The sequence below is a fragment of the Oxyura jamaicensis genome, chromosome 4 (assembly GCF_011077185.1).
Source record: "Oxyura jamaicensis isolate SHBP4307 breed ruddy duck chromosome 4, BPBGC_Ojam_1.0, whole genome shotgun sequence".
NCBI lineage: Eukaryota > Metazoa > Chordata > Aves > Anseriformes > Anatidae > Oxyura > Oxyura jamaicensis.
Window position 1 is genome coordinate 16,009,802 of NC_048896.1, and position 13,489 is coordinate 16,023,290.

General features: G+C 44.7%; 2 protein-coding genes across 13 annotated transcripts in view; one reads left to right on the plus strand and one right to left on the minus strand.

Moving 5' to 3' along the window:
- LOC118167252 overlaps positions 1 to 13,489 on the minus strand; it is a 237,830-nt gene that overhangs the window by 145,469 nt on the left and 78,872 nt on the right. The window lies entirely within an intron of this gene.
- The window catches only part of LOC118167246 (vascular endothelial growth factor receptor kdr-like), a 131,886-nt gene that overhangs the window by 94,980 nt on the left and 23,417 nt on the right, over positions 1 to 13,489 (plus strand). Inside the window, exons 14-24 of one of the 2 annotated variants that reach the window (XM_035326531.1) lie at positions 25 to 171; positions 1,713 to 1,838; positions 1,951 to 2,057; positions 3,355 to 3,490; positions 4,810 to 4,914; positions 7,319 to 7,435; positions 9,793 to 9,881; positions 11,225 to 11,390; positions 11,958 to 12,055; positions 12,896 to 13,018; positions 13,124 to 13,235. In XM_035326531.1, the coding sequence (XP_035182422.1) occupies positions 25 to 171; positions 1,713 to 1,838; positions 1,951 to 2,057; positions 3,355 to 3,490; positions 4,810 to 4,914; positions 7,319 to 7,435; positions 9,793 to 9,881; positions 11,225 to 11,390; positions 11,958 to 12,055; positions 12,896 to 13,018; positions 13,124 to 13,235 (1,326 nt within the window). The remainder of the gene's footprint in view (positions 1 to 24; positions 172 to 1,712; positions 1,839 to 1,950; positions 2,058 to 3,354; positions 3,491 to 4,809; positions 4,915 to 7,318; positions 7,436 to 9,792; positions 9,882 to 11,224; positions 11,391 to 11,957; positions 12,056 to 12,895; positions 13,019 to 13,123; positions 13,236 to 13,489) is intronic. The other variant, XM_035326532.1, reaches the window with a different exon arrangement.

The window sequence follows — 13,489 nt, forward strand, 5'->3', positions numbered from 1 at the left end:
TATTGTTCTCCTTTGTGACTACAGCAAAGGCAGCGCCGTATGTTATCCAGAATCTGACCGACCTGGAGGTTAACATCAGCGGCAAGATCATTCTGGAGTGCAAAGTCAGCGGGACGCCAGAGCCTCACATTACCTGGAGGAAGAATGGCCACCCCATCTCAGCAGCCTCAGGTGAGCGCAGTCGCTTCCAGTGCGTGCCGCAGCACTGCAGCCGGTGCGTGACAGGGGGCTTGCAGGACTGCCACAAACAAGCCCGGGACGTACACCCCCACGGCAGAGTCGGGATGACATGTGTGACCTGAGAGAACACCAGCACAGATCCAAACGTATCAAACCTCTGCAGCAGTCTCTGACTTGGACTTGAAGGTGAAAGCTTCCAGCCGGCTGCAACCCAATGCTTATGCAGCTTTCCTTCTGCATGTGGTCGTGTTCATCGCTGCGGAGTCAGCCAGACAGTCTGCATGCATTAGCATAGCGTTAGTGGAACCAAGGAGTGCAACTCTTCAGTCTGTTTGTGTATAAAACCGGGAGGGAGAGTGGACCTGCGGGGTGGGTCTGAGAGCACAGCCCTGGCCGTGGTGCCTGATCACAGTGCTCATCACACGTCCTTTCTTTTTCTCCCACAACACAGTAATGAGAATGTGCTCTCGGGTCAACTGGTACAGCAGCCACCATGAGCAGGGAGCATGGGCTCCTCCACCCGAGCCTGGAATTCCTTCTCATCTCTCTGTCCTGAGATCTCCTATAAATCTTGAAGGAACCTGTGTCAGTAGCTAGTCCCGTGACTTTAAGTATGCTTCCTGGACTAGGTAGGAAATCCAGGATCGTACATAATTCAGATCAGACTGCTCTGAGCAGAAACCCTTTACAGCTACTGAAATTTTATAAATAATTCTAGAGGGACAAGCATGTAACATCCAACCGATGGAAACATAAATAAAACATTTGGAAAAAACACCTCAGGGTAAATATTTCAGCAGAGTGCATGGCAAGTTATGTGCAGTACTCTTGTTAACAACAGCAGGATTCATGGGCAGAACACCAACCAATGCAAAGTGTCCTTCCCTTTTAGATTCAAAGCCCAATGTGTTTTCCTGTTTCTGCCCCAAACATTTCCCTAGTGAGACAGAGAAGCTCTCAGTTTCGTGCCACAAAATTAGGAAAATTACACGTGGAGAAGCCTCACATAGGTCATCCATAGGCCACCTCTCTCTTGGCACTCCACCTCTAGCCCCTGGCCTTCTGTGAGGCCAGGATGGCTCCACGCAGTGACTCTGCCAGGATGCATATAACCTGATCGCCATGTTCCACATGCTCCTGTCACTTCCCACAGCCTCCAAAATGTTGGCTTTCTCCAGTAGTTTATCTGAGTTCCCTTTTCTTCCAGTATATCCCGTTGCTCTCAGAAAACCTCTTTCCATCACTTCACAAACTTCCCTAAAAGTTTTGTCAGGCTCTGTCTACTCGTCATAAATAAACAGCCACATTTGCTGCAGGTTAAGTGATACCCAGGCAATCTGAACGGGTATCGAGGTGAAATAAAGCGTCGGGTTGTTGCCAAACCACAAGGAACATGGAATTAAAATGGCCCCTAACAACAGCGTGTATCATGCCTGCATGGATGGGAGCTCATTTTCAGTGCTCTGCCTCCTACAAGCATTTGCAGGCAGGCTGATTGTTGTAACAAAATTAACCTAGATCCCTCACTACAGGAATTTCCATGGAAAATAACACCCTGGTCATTGAGCGAGTGAAGAAGGACGATGAAGGGCTCTATGAATGCAAGGCATCCAATGACATGGGCCAAGACAGCACATCAGCCTTCATTAAAATACAAGGTGAGGTCCAAGCCAAGGTAAAACACATATATTGTGCTGGACTGATGAGAACTTATTGTTCAGCCAAGGCCTTTGGCTACATTTAAAATCCATCTGTACATTTAACCCACAGGTTCTGAAGAGAAATCCAACATCGAAGTTATCATTTTGGTCTGCACCGGTCTAGCAGCTACCCTCTTCTGGCTTCTTCTGACCCTCTTCATTCGGAAGCTGAGAAAAGTAAGAGAGCTTCCATACTGTGCAAAGGCTCTGCTTTTGGACCCTCTTTAAGTGTAGCATCAGTGTTTAGGGCTGAAGTTGAGTTGGTGTGAGTGTTTGGGACAGACAGTAGAAAAAGGGCAAAACATTCCAATGAAATTCAAGTCCAAGATTTCCACTGGCAGCCCCTTGGCTTTTCAAAAGATCACTTGTACTTGTGAGCCTTCTACTCACTTCCACGGAATCAGGAAATCAGGCTCTTCCTTTTTTATGAGACAAACTTCCTTGCAAGATTAGGAGACAGAACAAAATCCTCAGTCCCCTAAAATGAGGGATTGATTTCAACAGCTGCCCAATAAGATTTCTCTGAAGTATAGGTATTGAAGGAGCCCCGTTTAAAGAAAGATCCCAGGATGTTTACTCTAGAAATGAGCCCAAACCACACGGCTTATTTTATCTCCATGCCCTGGTATTCTTTTACTTCCCTTTAGTGACTCAAAAAACTACAATTTCAGGAAAGTTTCAAGGAATTTTGCTCTGTTTTTACATTGTAAACAGAATGGCAACCACAGCCCTCTGCTCTGAAGCTCACCCCAACTGCAGTCTTAGTGCTGATACCCGATACTTGAATAAAATTTCCCCTCCTACTGCAAATACAGTAATCAAATTCATGTTTTTCCTCCTTGTCTCAGGTTTTAGAGAGTTGTGGAGAACAGTGAATTTCCTATTATATTCCACACCCGTGCGAGTCTGTTCACAGGTTCCACCAAATCCCAGTGCTGAGCAGCATGAGGAGTAGCAGTTTTCACCGGCTCTCAACCACTTTTAAATTAAAAGTTAATTAATTTAATATTCAATTTCAAATTAGCATTAAAGCAATAGCTACAAAGCTGATAGGTGTGCAGAACCAGCCTGTTAAACGAAAAGCTGCTAAACTGTGAAAATGCAACAGAACATGCTCCAGAGGGTGCCAGGAAGTGCAGCTCACAGAGTGCACGGGGAAACGCACCGAGCTCCAGTAAAGACACACCTAGAAGACAATGATTGATTTTGTGTCCTCAGAGTGTTTACCAACATTAATCCATGACTATTCCCAACACCACTGAGTGGCAGGCATACATAAACATTTATTTCCCAGATAAGAAAAAAGGAGAGGCAGAAGCTGAAGTGATGCACGTATGGTTCAGAATAAATTTCAGAGCTAAGACTGGAATTCAGGGAACTCCCCAGCTTGCACTCCGTCTTGTAGATGACAGCTCGCTCCCATTAGAATTGCGGGGTAAACACTGTGAATAATTTCTCCAAACCCTGTTTTTAGCCTGATGCCACAGACATTAAAACAGGATACCTGTCAATTATAATGGATCCAGAGGAAATGCCTCTCGACGAGCAATGTGACCGTCTTCCCTATGACAGCAGCAAATGGGAGTTCCCGAGAGACAGACTGCGGCTGGGTGAGTGGTTTGGGCTGTAAAGAATGATGATTTCTCATGTTCCTCAATTTCAGTTATAGCTGTTGTATAACCCAAGAAGCAGCCTACCATTCAGTGCCAGCATACTCCCATCCTTCGGTGAGAACTGGCACTGAGTCACAGAATTTAGCATCATCCTTAATGGGGGGGAACAAGAGATTTGGTGAGAAAAGCAAAGATGTCTCTCAACAAAGCGATCACCTCCTATTGTTTCTTGGAGAAGTGAAACCAAACTCTTGACAGGGAAGAAAGGTACCTCTGGGTACTGCCCCTGTCAAAACCATCGTTTCACTCCCAGAGGGGATGATGGAAAGAGAAGTGAGTCTGAAAGGTGACAGTCTTAGGGTGAATTTTCTTTTGAAGAAATCTTCAAATTCTTCAAGTAATCAATTCTTTATCACCCATTCAAACTTGGTGTTGAGCTGTAAAGAACTACCAAGAAAAATGAACCAAACTGAATTCAACAGCTCAGCTCCTTGGGTGATGGAGCAAGGAAATGTAAAACGCAGACTGTGTTTGTTTAGAGAAACAGCAACATCTGTGTGCGATGGTGAGTGCAGGGAACATGCGCGTATGTGGGGGTGCCCACAGCCTTAGCTGGAAAACATGGAAGGAGGAGGAAGACAGGCAAAAAATAAAAAATAAATTAGAAGATGGTGGGACACAGGGTGAACCTGGCAGAACCAAAAAGCCAGACCACAATACCCAGCGCAGCCTTCTGCACTGTGGGTCAGAGCCCTTTGAAAACACTAGGTAATATGGGCTCGGAAATTCAAAGGAAAGGGAAAATAAGAAAGATTATCACCTGAAATTCTTTTTTTTAATAGTTTTTACTTCAAAAAATGCCAATAACTGAAGGGTCAAAGGGTCCTGACTGAGTGTCTTAGCTGGCTGTCTCTGTGACTGTGACTCATGAGAGATCAGTCTTCCACAAATCAATGTTTAACCTGGCCTCTGACTTTCCAGGGCTTGAGGATAACTGTATGTAATGTTTTTACCCTTAAGCCATATATATATCTATATATATATTTAGCCTTGCCTTCAGCTGAATCCAGATTTATTTATTCTACTCTGTTCTGTCACATACTGTATTGCATTAAAGTCATATGGATATAAATCGTACTGTTTATATCCATATACTGCAAATATGTGATACAGGTTTCTGTCGACTACTGGTCTGCGTTGTGCCTGGGTGCTGGAATCTTGGATTTCTTGCAGAGCTAAGGATGCATGTTTCCCTCTTATCTGATGCAGACTATTGTAAGCCCCCTTTGGCTCATTCTTGACTCTTGCTTCTCTAGGTAAAACACTGGGTCACGGTGCTTTTGGGAAGGTGGTGGAGGCGTCTGCTTTTGGCATTGATAAATCTTCAACCTGCAAAACAGTTGCCGTAAAAATGCTTAAAGGTACATATCCCTCTGAGATTCTCAGAAGACTCCTCAGGGAACACGTGGGCAACAAGCTTCCAGTTCTCAGCTCCAAACGAGTCCCAAGTTCATTGTGTTCAGAAGGGAGTGGGTTTGCCATATGGGAGCAATTAGTCGTTATACAGTGGATGTTAACATGTAGGAAATGACAAGTGGGCTCCATGCTGTGCTGCTGATTAAGTCTTGTATTCCTGGAGGAGGAAAACAGCAGCTTCCAGGTCTGTGGGGTTAGGAGGGAAACAGATTATGGAACGTAATTACACTAGATAGTCTGAAATTGGATCTAAGCCTTCGATCACAGCCCTTCCAGATGTAGAACAGTTCAAGGGGCTGAAAAAAAGCAGTGCCAAGGGAATGAATTAGAGACGACTTGCTTCTAATTATTGAAATTAAGGAAAGCTTTCACCATTCGGCAGTGGGGAATGGATGAACTTGGAGACTGCTCTTTCATATTACATTTACATACAAAGCCTCTGCAGACAGCGCATGAATAAATGCATCAGCCAGTGCATTGGTTCGTGGGTTGGAGGATTTTAGCTGTTCACGTAGGATTTTTCAAAGGTACAGCTGATGCCCGTTGGATGGCTTTTCATAGCGCACATTGCTCTGCATCACTGCTGCATGACAATATTAACCCTTCAGTACCATTAATCAGGAACTTCTATCACAGCATTTGCCTTCCTGGTGCTCTGCTACTTCCCATCTCACTGCAGTGCCAAATCCATCAGTTTTTCACCTCTCTGGACCTCCTTTGAACCTTGTCTGCCTTCTCTGCATTAGCCAGTAGATCTTTAGATTGTCTTCTCTCCTGCTCTTGTTTTCTTTGATCCATGCCCATCTCCAGATCCATCCCTGAAATAGCCTGGAAGCCCCTGATCCAGCCAGACTTCCTTCTCCATCCCACACTTATTGGCCTGGATACTCTGGGCTTTCATTCACTTCCACGCTGTGCTTCCCAGTCGATCCTCATGTCAACTCTACCCTGCCCACACATATTCAGCAAATGCTCTGACAGTTTCTCCATCTAGTTGTACCCTTTTCTCCCCCAGTGTGGCCAGGAGCCTCCTGCTCTAACCTGGCCCTCCCAAACTAACATGCCCATAATTCATCAATTCATCATGTTCCTGAATAAGCCAGATTCTCTAGTGGGAGTCAAACCATTCAGGAAAAAATAAAAAATAAAAGGCTCTGGAGATGTTTGCATTACTGCAATTCAAGCATATCTGTCATTTCCATAAAGTTGACTGGTATCTGTTCTGGCTTGAAGGCTACATCTTAACATGCTAGATTATCTGAAACATTTCAGAGGCTGTTCTCCTTAGATTTTACCAGGCATGTGTTCCAGCTCATGCCAGTGTAAATGAGGAGTGATGACACCCACATACATACCCATCTATAAACACTGTTGACTGAAGAAATCTTGGGCTTGGAATAACTCCTTCTTTATGACACATAGCTTGGTGAAAAAGTTGTTTATGGAGAATTCTACAAACAGATAAAGAGGTTACATTTGTCACACTGAGTGATCTGTTATGTAACTATTTCTTCATTTTTAAATCTTAAGTGATTTTGTTAAGGGAAAAACAGAGGCAACAGGACACAGCCGTCTTGTTAAAATACATTTTGACCATGAAAATTTTGGGAAGAAGATAGAGGAAATAGGCCAGTATATGAACAGAATTCTGGCCTGAGAGCGCCTTTCGTAGCTTTGCCAGCAAAAGAGAATAAAAGGACAGTGTAACTGGCCAACCAGTGCTTTGTCACGTGTTGAGTTCATGGTTAACACACAAATATGGTCCCCTCTGCTTTGCTCAGATGTGAATTTCCTGGGTCAATGAGATCTCACAGGACTGAGGTTCAGCAATGCTGTACATTCTCTAGTACATTTTGGGACCCATTGTACAGATGTGCTGGATTCCTCCATCACCTGCACTGGAGTGTTGCTCAGTGCTGTAGAGAAATATATTCTGAGGTGTCACAGAGAAGTACTGCTAAACTGCACATCACTGCTACAAACAGAACATTCTGCTGTGTGTTGTTGCTTGGAATGATTGTTTGTTCCTTTACTAAGTCTGCAAAATTCAGTCCTTGCAAAGGCAAGGACTGGTATCTAATTTAGGGGGGTTCTACTACAGGACAGTAACCCTCTGTAACCCATTCTAGAGAAAGGAAGAGTCACCCCAAAGATAAAGTGGTATTCCACTTCATAAAGGTCAACAACAAACAATGAAGCAGCTGAATTATTATCTCTGTAAGAGTCTGAGAGGCAGCGATACTGCGAGTAACCTGGGTGGCTTTTGTTTCCAAGTATAAACAGGATCTTGCCGTGTCCTGTTAAAGACATCCTGTTGAGTAAAGATGATTTTTTCCTGTTTATCTTAAGCAGAATGTGCAACTACTAATGAATGCAAGGCTCTAATGTCTGAACTGAAGATCCTCATACACATAGGACATCATCTGAATGTAGTCAACCTGCTGGGAGCCTGTACCAAAGCTGGAGGTGAGAAATGCTCAGTAAATAGGGAGCAAAGCAGCAGCACTTTCCAGATACAATGGCGTTTCAGTGTGTCTGTGGTGGAGTGTCCAAGCCTCATGCACACATGGAACGCGGCCACAACACATCGATGCTTTTGAACATCTTCTAGCTACTGGTGTCACTTCTCTGTATTCTTTTTCTCTGTCCTTTGTAAGCTTGTTTGGAAAAGAGAATATAGACTGCAGAGAGGCAGGATCCTTAGTTGCAGTTAGGCACCCAGTCCTCCACGTAGGCACCACTGATCATTGCACAGTTGCTTCTCCCCTTCTTCTCCCTATTCTTCCCTGCACCAGGCCAAAAGGTACTTGAGGCTTCCTCTTCCCAAGCATTTCACTCTTGCCAGGCAAAGGCAGGCATTTTGCGTAGTATTCAGGAACCCTTAGGCAGTCCAAAGCTGAAGAGAGCAACAGCGCAGATTTCCAAGGGGCTGAGCTGACATGACTTGCTGTACAGCATGCAAAGAATTTGCCAGGAAACACAAACACAAGGGTTCCAGAAATCTTAGACCTTTGTCACTAAAAAAAATCCCTTCCTTTCCCATACTGCCATACAAAGCATCCTTACCTCTTACTAGACTGTACTTTAACTTCAGGGTACCAACCCTCAAAGATGCCTCTTACCTGCTTAAATCCTGACGAAGACTGACATTAGGTATGCCCATGTATTATTTTACCAATATAACAAGTAACAAATTTTAACACCTTCGCTGAGTGTCTGATGTTAAGCAGTTAGTACTAACGGATAGTACATGCTTCACAATGAAGAAATAAAATACAGAGAGGCCATGCCTGGGAAGCACGTCAAAAACATGAAGACATGGCTAACTGGAGCTGTAAAGCTGTGCTGGAGTCTGCATTTCCTTGGGGCATCCACGAGGGACATTTGACTTGAGGTTCTTCAGAAGCAATGTCCCCCAGGGATCTCCTTTGCACTGCCAGCTCCCAGTTATCAGAACCCAAGCGAGCAGAGCTGTGTGGTCAGCAGCAGAACCACTGCTCTGCTGCGGGGCCAGATGTCTTTGTGTGCTCGCTGGCACCATGCACGCAGGTGCCAAACACCTGCCAGCTGCGCTCACCAGGAACTGGAAGTCCTGAGCTGGAAGTTCAGGAGGCCCAGAGGTGAGTGCTCAGTGTAGCAGTGTTATCAGAGGTGCACGAGGTACAAGTCTGGCAGAAATACGCAGTGTTATTGCTGGCAAGCTATTGATTATTACTGTTAGACTGCCCCACCTCCCTTTTCATCGCATGAGCTGCTTCCAAACAGCGTTTGCCACCCAGTCTGAGTCAGGATGCAGCAAGCAGGATCCCCAAGGTTCGCTCTTCCTCCCATGACCCCTCTGCTCTCCCTTCCAGCCCTGCTTTCCACCTTTTCAGTCACTATAGCACATGTCCGAGCAGCCCAAGGAGGCGGGCTGCAGTACAAGTCTGCGTGTGCATTTCTGGCATCGCCAGAGCAAAGTGCTGCTTAGAGCTGTCTCTTTCCTGAACAGCCAAGTGCAGCTCTTAGCATTTTTCCTTTGAAGTTCAAACACATAAGCCTGAAATACATTTCTGGACATGAAAGTAGTCGGTTACGATTGATAATAATGGATGTTTACATACATTCCAGTCCCACGATTTTACCTCATCTTACAGCTGATGATTACAAAGCGCAGTGGTTGTGCCAAAGGTAGACAATGCCATCTTTCCCTTTCCTAGTGGCTCACACTGAAACATAAAAGGATTTTTCGAGCAGATCTTAAGAATATACGTAATTGTATAAAAGCAGCAATTGCACTGAACTCCACAGTAGTTTGCATGGCAATAAGAAAGGAAGAAATTGACAGGCCTTCCCAGGCTTTCAAAAACTTCACAGTAAATATTTCTGCAAACTTTTGATTTAGATCTGTCTAGGATCCTGCACGCTTTCATTGCCTCTCTTGCGATCAGCTCCACCCAAAGCATGTAATTGTAAGGGCAGCAGAGAAAAATGAGGACTACTCCATGCTATGGATCTATGCACAGGATAAAACAATGCAAATAACAAAGGGGAGTGCATATTCTCATTTATCATTCCAAATTTCCTTTTGTCTATAAAAAAGAAATAAATACCAACTGTTAATCATGTAATGGAGAAAAGGAAGAATCGGTACTGTGTCTCCTTCTTTCCCTATCTGCTGCTGGTTGTGTGCTCCTGGTGTGCCAGTCCTCTGCTCCTCATTTCCTCACCCGTATAAGAGGAATGACAGTATTTCCCTATTTTGGAGAGGATTTGTGAGGATAAGTTAAAATTAAGTGCTTTGCTGTGCTTCAAAACTCATTTGACTCTCACTGTCTTTTCAGGTCCTTTAATGGTCATAGTAGAATATTGCAAATACGGAAACCTGTCCAATTACCTGCGAGGCAAACGAGGAGATTTCATTGCATACAAGGTAAAACATGACAGGCTTCTCATAGTCATAAGGCAACTAGCAACCACGGGCCATAAGTTGGATTGGTTTCTGCAGTGGCACTGAGACAGGCTGGTATTTATAGACTCATCCAGTCACTTGGTTTGGAAAAGCCCTCTCAGATCATCCAGTCCAACCTTTATCTAGTACTGACAAGTCGGCCCCTAAACCATGCTACTTCCCACACCGTTTCAATTCATATGAGCAAGAAAAAGGACCCTTTTTCCCTGTGGGGCCTCACTGCCATCCTCTTCTTCTCTAGCACCTGCTAAAGAATTAGTTGCACATACCCCAGCACTGCAGAGCCTTTGAGACAGAAAGGGAACTTCCCGCGGTGCCGGCGCTACCCAGCACAAGGAGGTCACAAATAGTGAAAAACTGCTATCAACTCCAAACGCAAGCCTGATCTGGAGATTGGTGTTTGGTGCCACCAAAACCAGCTCCCTTCCTCCATCACCTGCTCATTCCCATCTTCTGTCCTCACCTTCCCCCGTCCCGGCCCAAGAGCCTGTGCAGCATGCAGCAGACTGGATCACAAACACGGCCCGCATTACAACGCACCGAACAGTTTTGGTTTCCAAACAATTGTATCCATCCCCACAAACATTTGTGCTAGCACCCAGTGGGCTAAGATACAGAGGGAGACAGGAGGCCAGAAAAGAGTGGTGGGGAGGGGAGAGGAGGAGAGGGAAGGGGAAGGGACTACCTCCTATAGAGCACCAAAAGGGCTCTCGGATCCAAGCCCTGCCAGAAACTGGAGCCTCGCCAAGGTGGTTTTTTTTCAGATGACTCCATTATTGTTGTTATTATTATCATTATTATAGCTATTGTGTACGGGCACAGAAGTACATAAGGTAATTTGTGTAAGAGAAGGAGGTTTTCCTGGTACAGTCACTCACAATTCTTTTCTCACCATTGTTTTTGTGAACTGCAGGCACTGGTTACATTTTGCTCCCCAGGGGCCGGTGCGACGGCTGCATTTCAGTGTCCATCGTACTATATACCTTGGACTGTGATTTTTAGTGTGGTTTCCCAAGAAAGCGAGCGGTACAGAATTACAGTATCTCTCCGCTCATCTGTCAGTCTCCCCGAGACAGCTTCCAGCTAACTTGGATGACGGAAAATTGGAAGAAGTAAATGGAAGGATCTGTATTAATAAATAGGAAAGCGGGCTTCATTAGTTCTGCTTTTCAGGGAACATCTTGTTCCAATGTGTGTTGAGCACATCTCCAGAGGACCATCTCCATATGCCACTGCATTACGTATCTTTCAATGCCCAGGCATTACATGATCCAAAGCTAACAATCAGTTTATGCCATTTCTAGTCCCAGGAAAATTCTGACCAAGCAGAGAAAAGTCTGGATGAGTCCAACAGCGATTTGACCGAACTGATCAAGAGACGCCTTGAGAGCGTAGCCAGCACTGGAAGCTCTGCCAGCTCGGGATTTATTGAAGATAAGAGTTACAGTGATTCTGAAGAGGATGAAGAAGGTAAAAGAAACCTACCTAATTCCAGATCTTTTATTAAGATTTCTGTTACTTCTTTTGCTGTTTCTTGGACAGCGTCACGCACGCTGTCACACACTTTACACTGCTTGACTTCTTCCAGAAATCGCAGATTCTTTCTTCTGCGTGTGCCCCTCTCCAACTTCCCACAAAGAGAGATTTGCAGTACCATATGTATATAAAAGCTGCTCCTATTGTGTAGGAGGAGTAACAGCAATATTTTTCTTCATTTTCATGAAGATTTGCTGGGGCCAATCTGTCCCCACTCTCTCCGCTCACTATAAATAGTTCCCTTCACTTTTATCCCCAGATGTTGCTTTCCCCATAGCTAAATTATGTGACTAATGCTGGGTGAAACTTTTTGAATCATCTGATCCTCTACCCCCAGGTCAGTGGTTCCCACACCAGCAGAGCTGTAGCTCTGTGGAGATCTCAGGAAGCTTACACTGTTCAGAAGCAGGACTGGGGTCACCAGCATGGAACTGGCACCAGTGCTGAAAAAGTTCAGGAGCTGCTGCCCTAGAGTTGTGCTGTGTCTGTGATCTCTCCTAGATGCTGAGGATCTGTACAAGCGGCCTCTGACGCTGGAGGATCTGATATGCTACAGCTTCCAAGTGGCAAAAGGGATGGAATTTCTCGCCTCCAGAAAAGTGAGCTCATTAAAACATCAGGACTGAACCTCTTTCCTACAATCATGGGCATCTGATACGAAGAAACCCAAATATGCTTTTAAGCCTGTGCAACCTGTTACTTGCCTTTGTAGTAAAGTGTCAGAGCTCACATTAGCTCTAGTGGTTAAGCAGTCAGCAGCACGGAAGGAGTTGTGAAGGAGTATCCATCACCTTCTTGGCTAGAGACAGGAGTGAATGCAGATTGTAAGACCATTTGCAGAACTGCCTCTTAAATAAATGCAGAAAGGTTTGTGGAGAAAGATCCTGCTGGTGTGGTCAACAAAAGCACCACTGCGAAGTGAAGAGGGAGTACACCACTATTTGTTCAGCATGACACTTAGGTTGGAGACTATCAGCAAAGTCAGCACCTCTTTTGCATAGAAAAGAAAAAAAAAGTATGTTTGTAGCCTGTAGAAAGACTGCTTTTTGTGTAAATCTAATGCAATATACATAGCAAAGTGCACACCGAACGGTAATTGCCTGTGTGAAACTACTGTAGTCTCACACCCTCTTTCCCCACTGATGTGCAAATATGGCTGCAGATGCTTTTCGATCTCTCCCAGATTTGGCACAGAATAATTAACTGGAAAACAGCACTCCCTTAGTCTCACTGTAACCTTGGAAGTTTCTTCAGACAGAAAAATCTGAAAACTAACTGTGATGCTTGGTTTGTTATTTTCTCTTTTTCTCTTTAACCTGTTTGGCACCAAAAACTCATTTATCTGTCCACTTCCCAAGGAGGTCTCAGGCTTTCAGCTCCAGCAGTGTCCCGTTGTCCAGGCGGACGCTCTGATCTTGCCTGTCTTCATTCCTCCACAGTGCATTCATCGGGATTTGGCAGCAAGGAACATCCTTCTTTCAGAAAACAACGTGGTTAAGATCTGTGACTTTGGACTAGCCAGGGATATTTACAAAGACCCTGACTATGTACGGAAAGGAGATGTAAGTGGAAGAAACTTGAAATGCTCATCTCAAATTTGTATTCCCCCAGGACCTGAGCAGATCTCTAACACTTCTGGCAACGTGTTATATCTTTTGCATTCTCAGGCAAGACTTCCACTGAAATGGATGGCTCCAGAAGCTATTTTTGATAAAATTTACACAACACAGAGTGACGTATGGTCTTTTGGAGTGCTGCTATGGGAAATATTTTCCCTAGGTAAGAATGGCTTAAAACCTTTTTTTCCCCTAATTGATGGCTCTGTCGCTGTGAAAAGCTTTTAACAAAAGAGGGTAAGGTGATGCCATGTTTCTGTTCCAGTCAGTACAATTGCACGGTGCCTATCAGGTGTAAAATAAAGTCACTGGGCTGAAGTCTGTGAGAACTGCATCTGGCAAAGTACATGAAAACAGTGAATACCAGGGAGCAGAAACAGGAATAAACCAAATCCAAAACACCAGACCTGACATTTG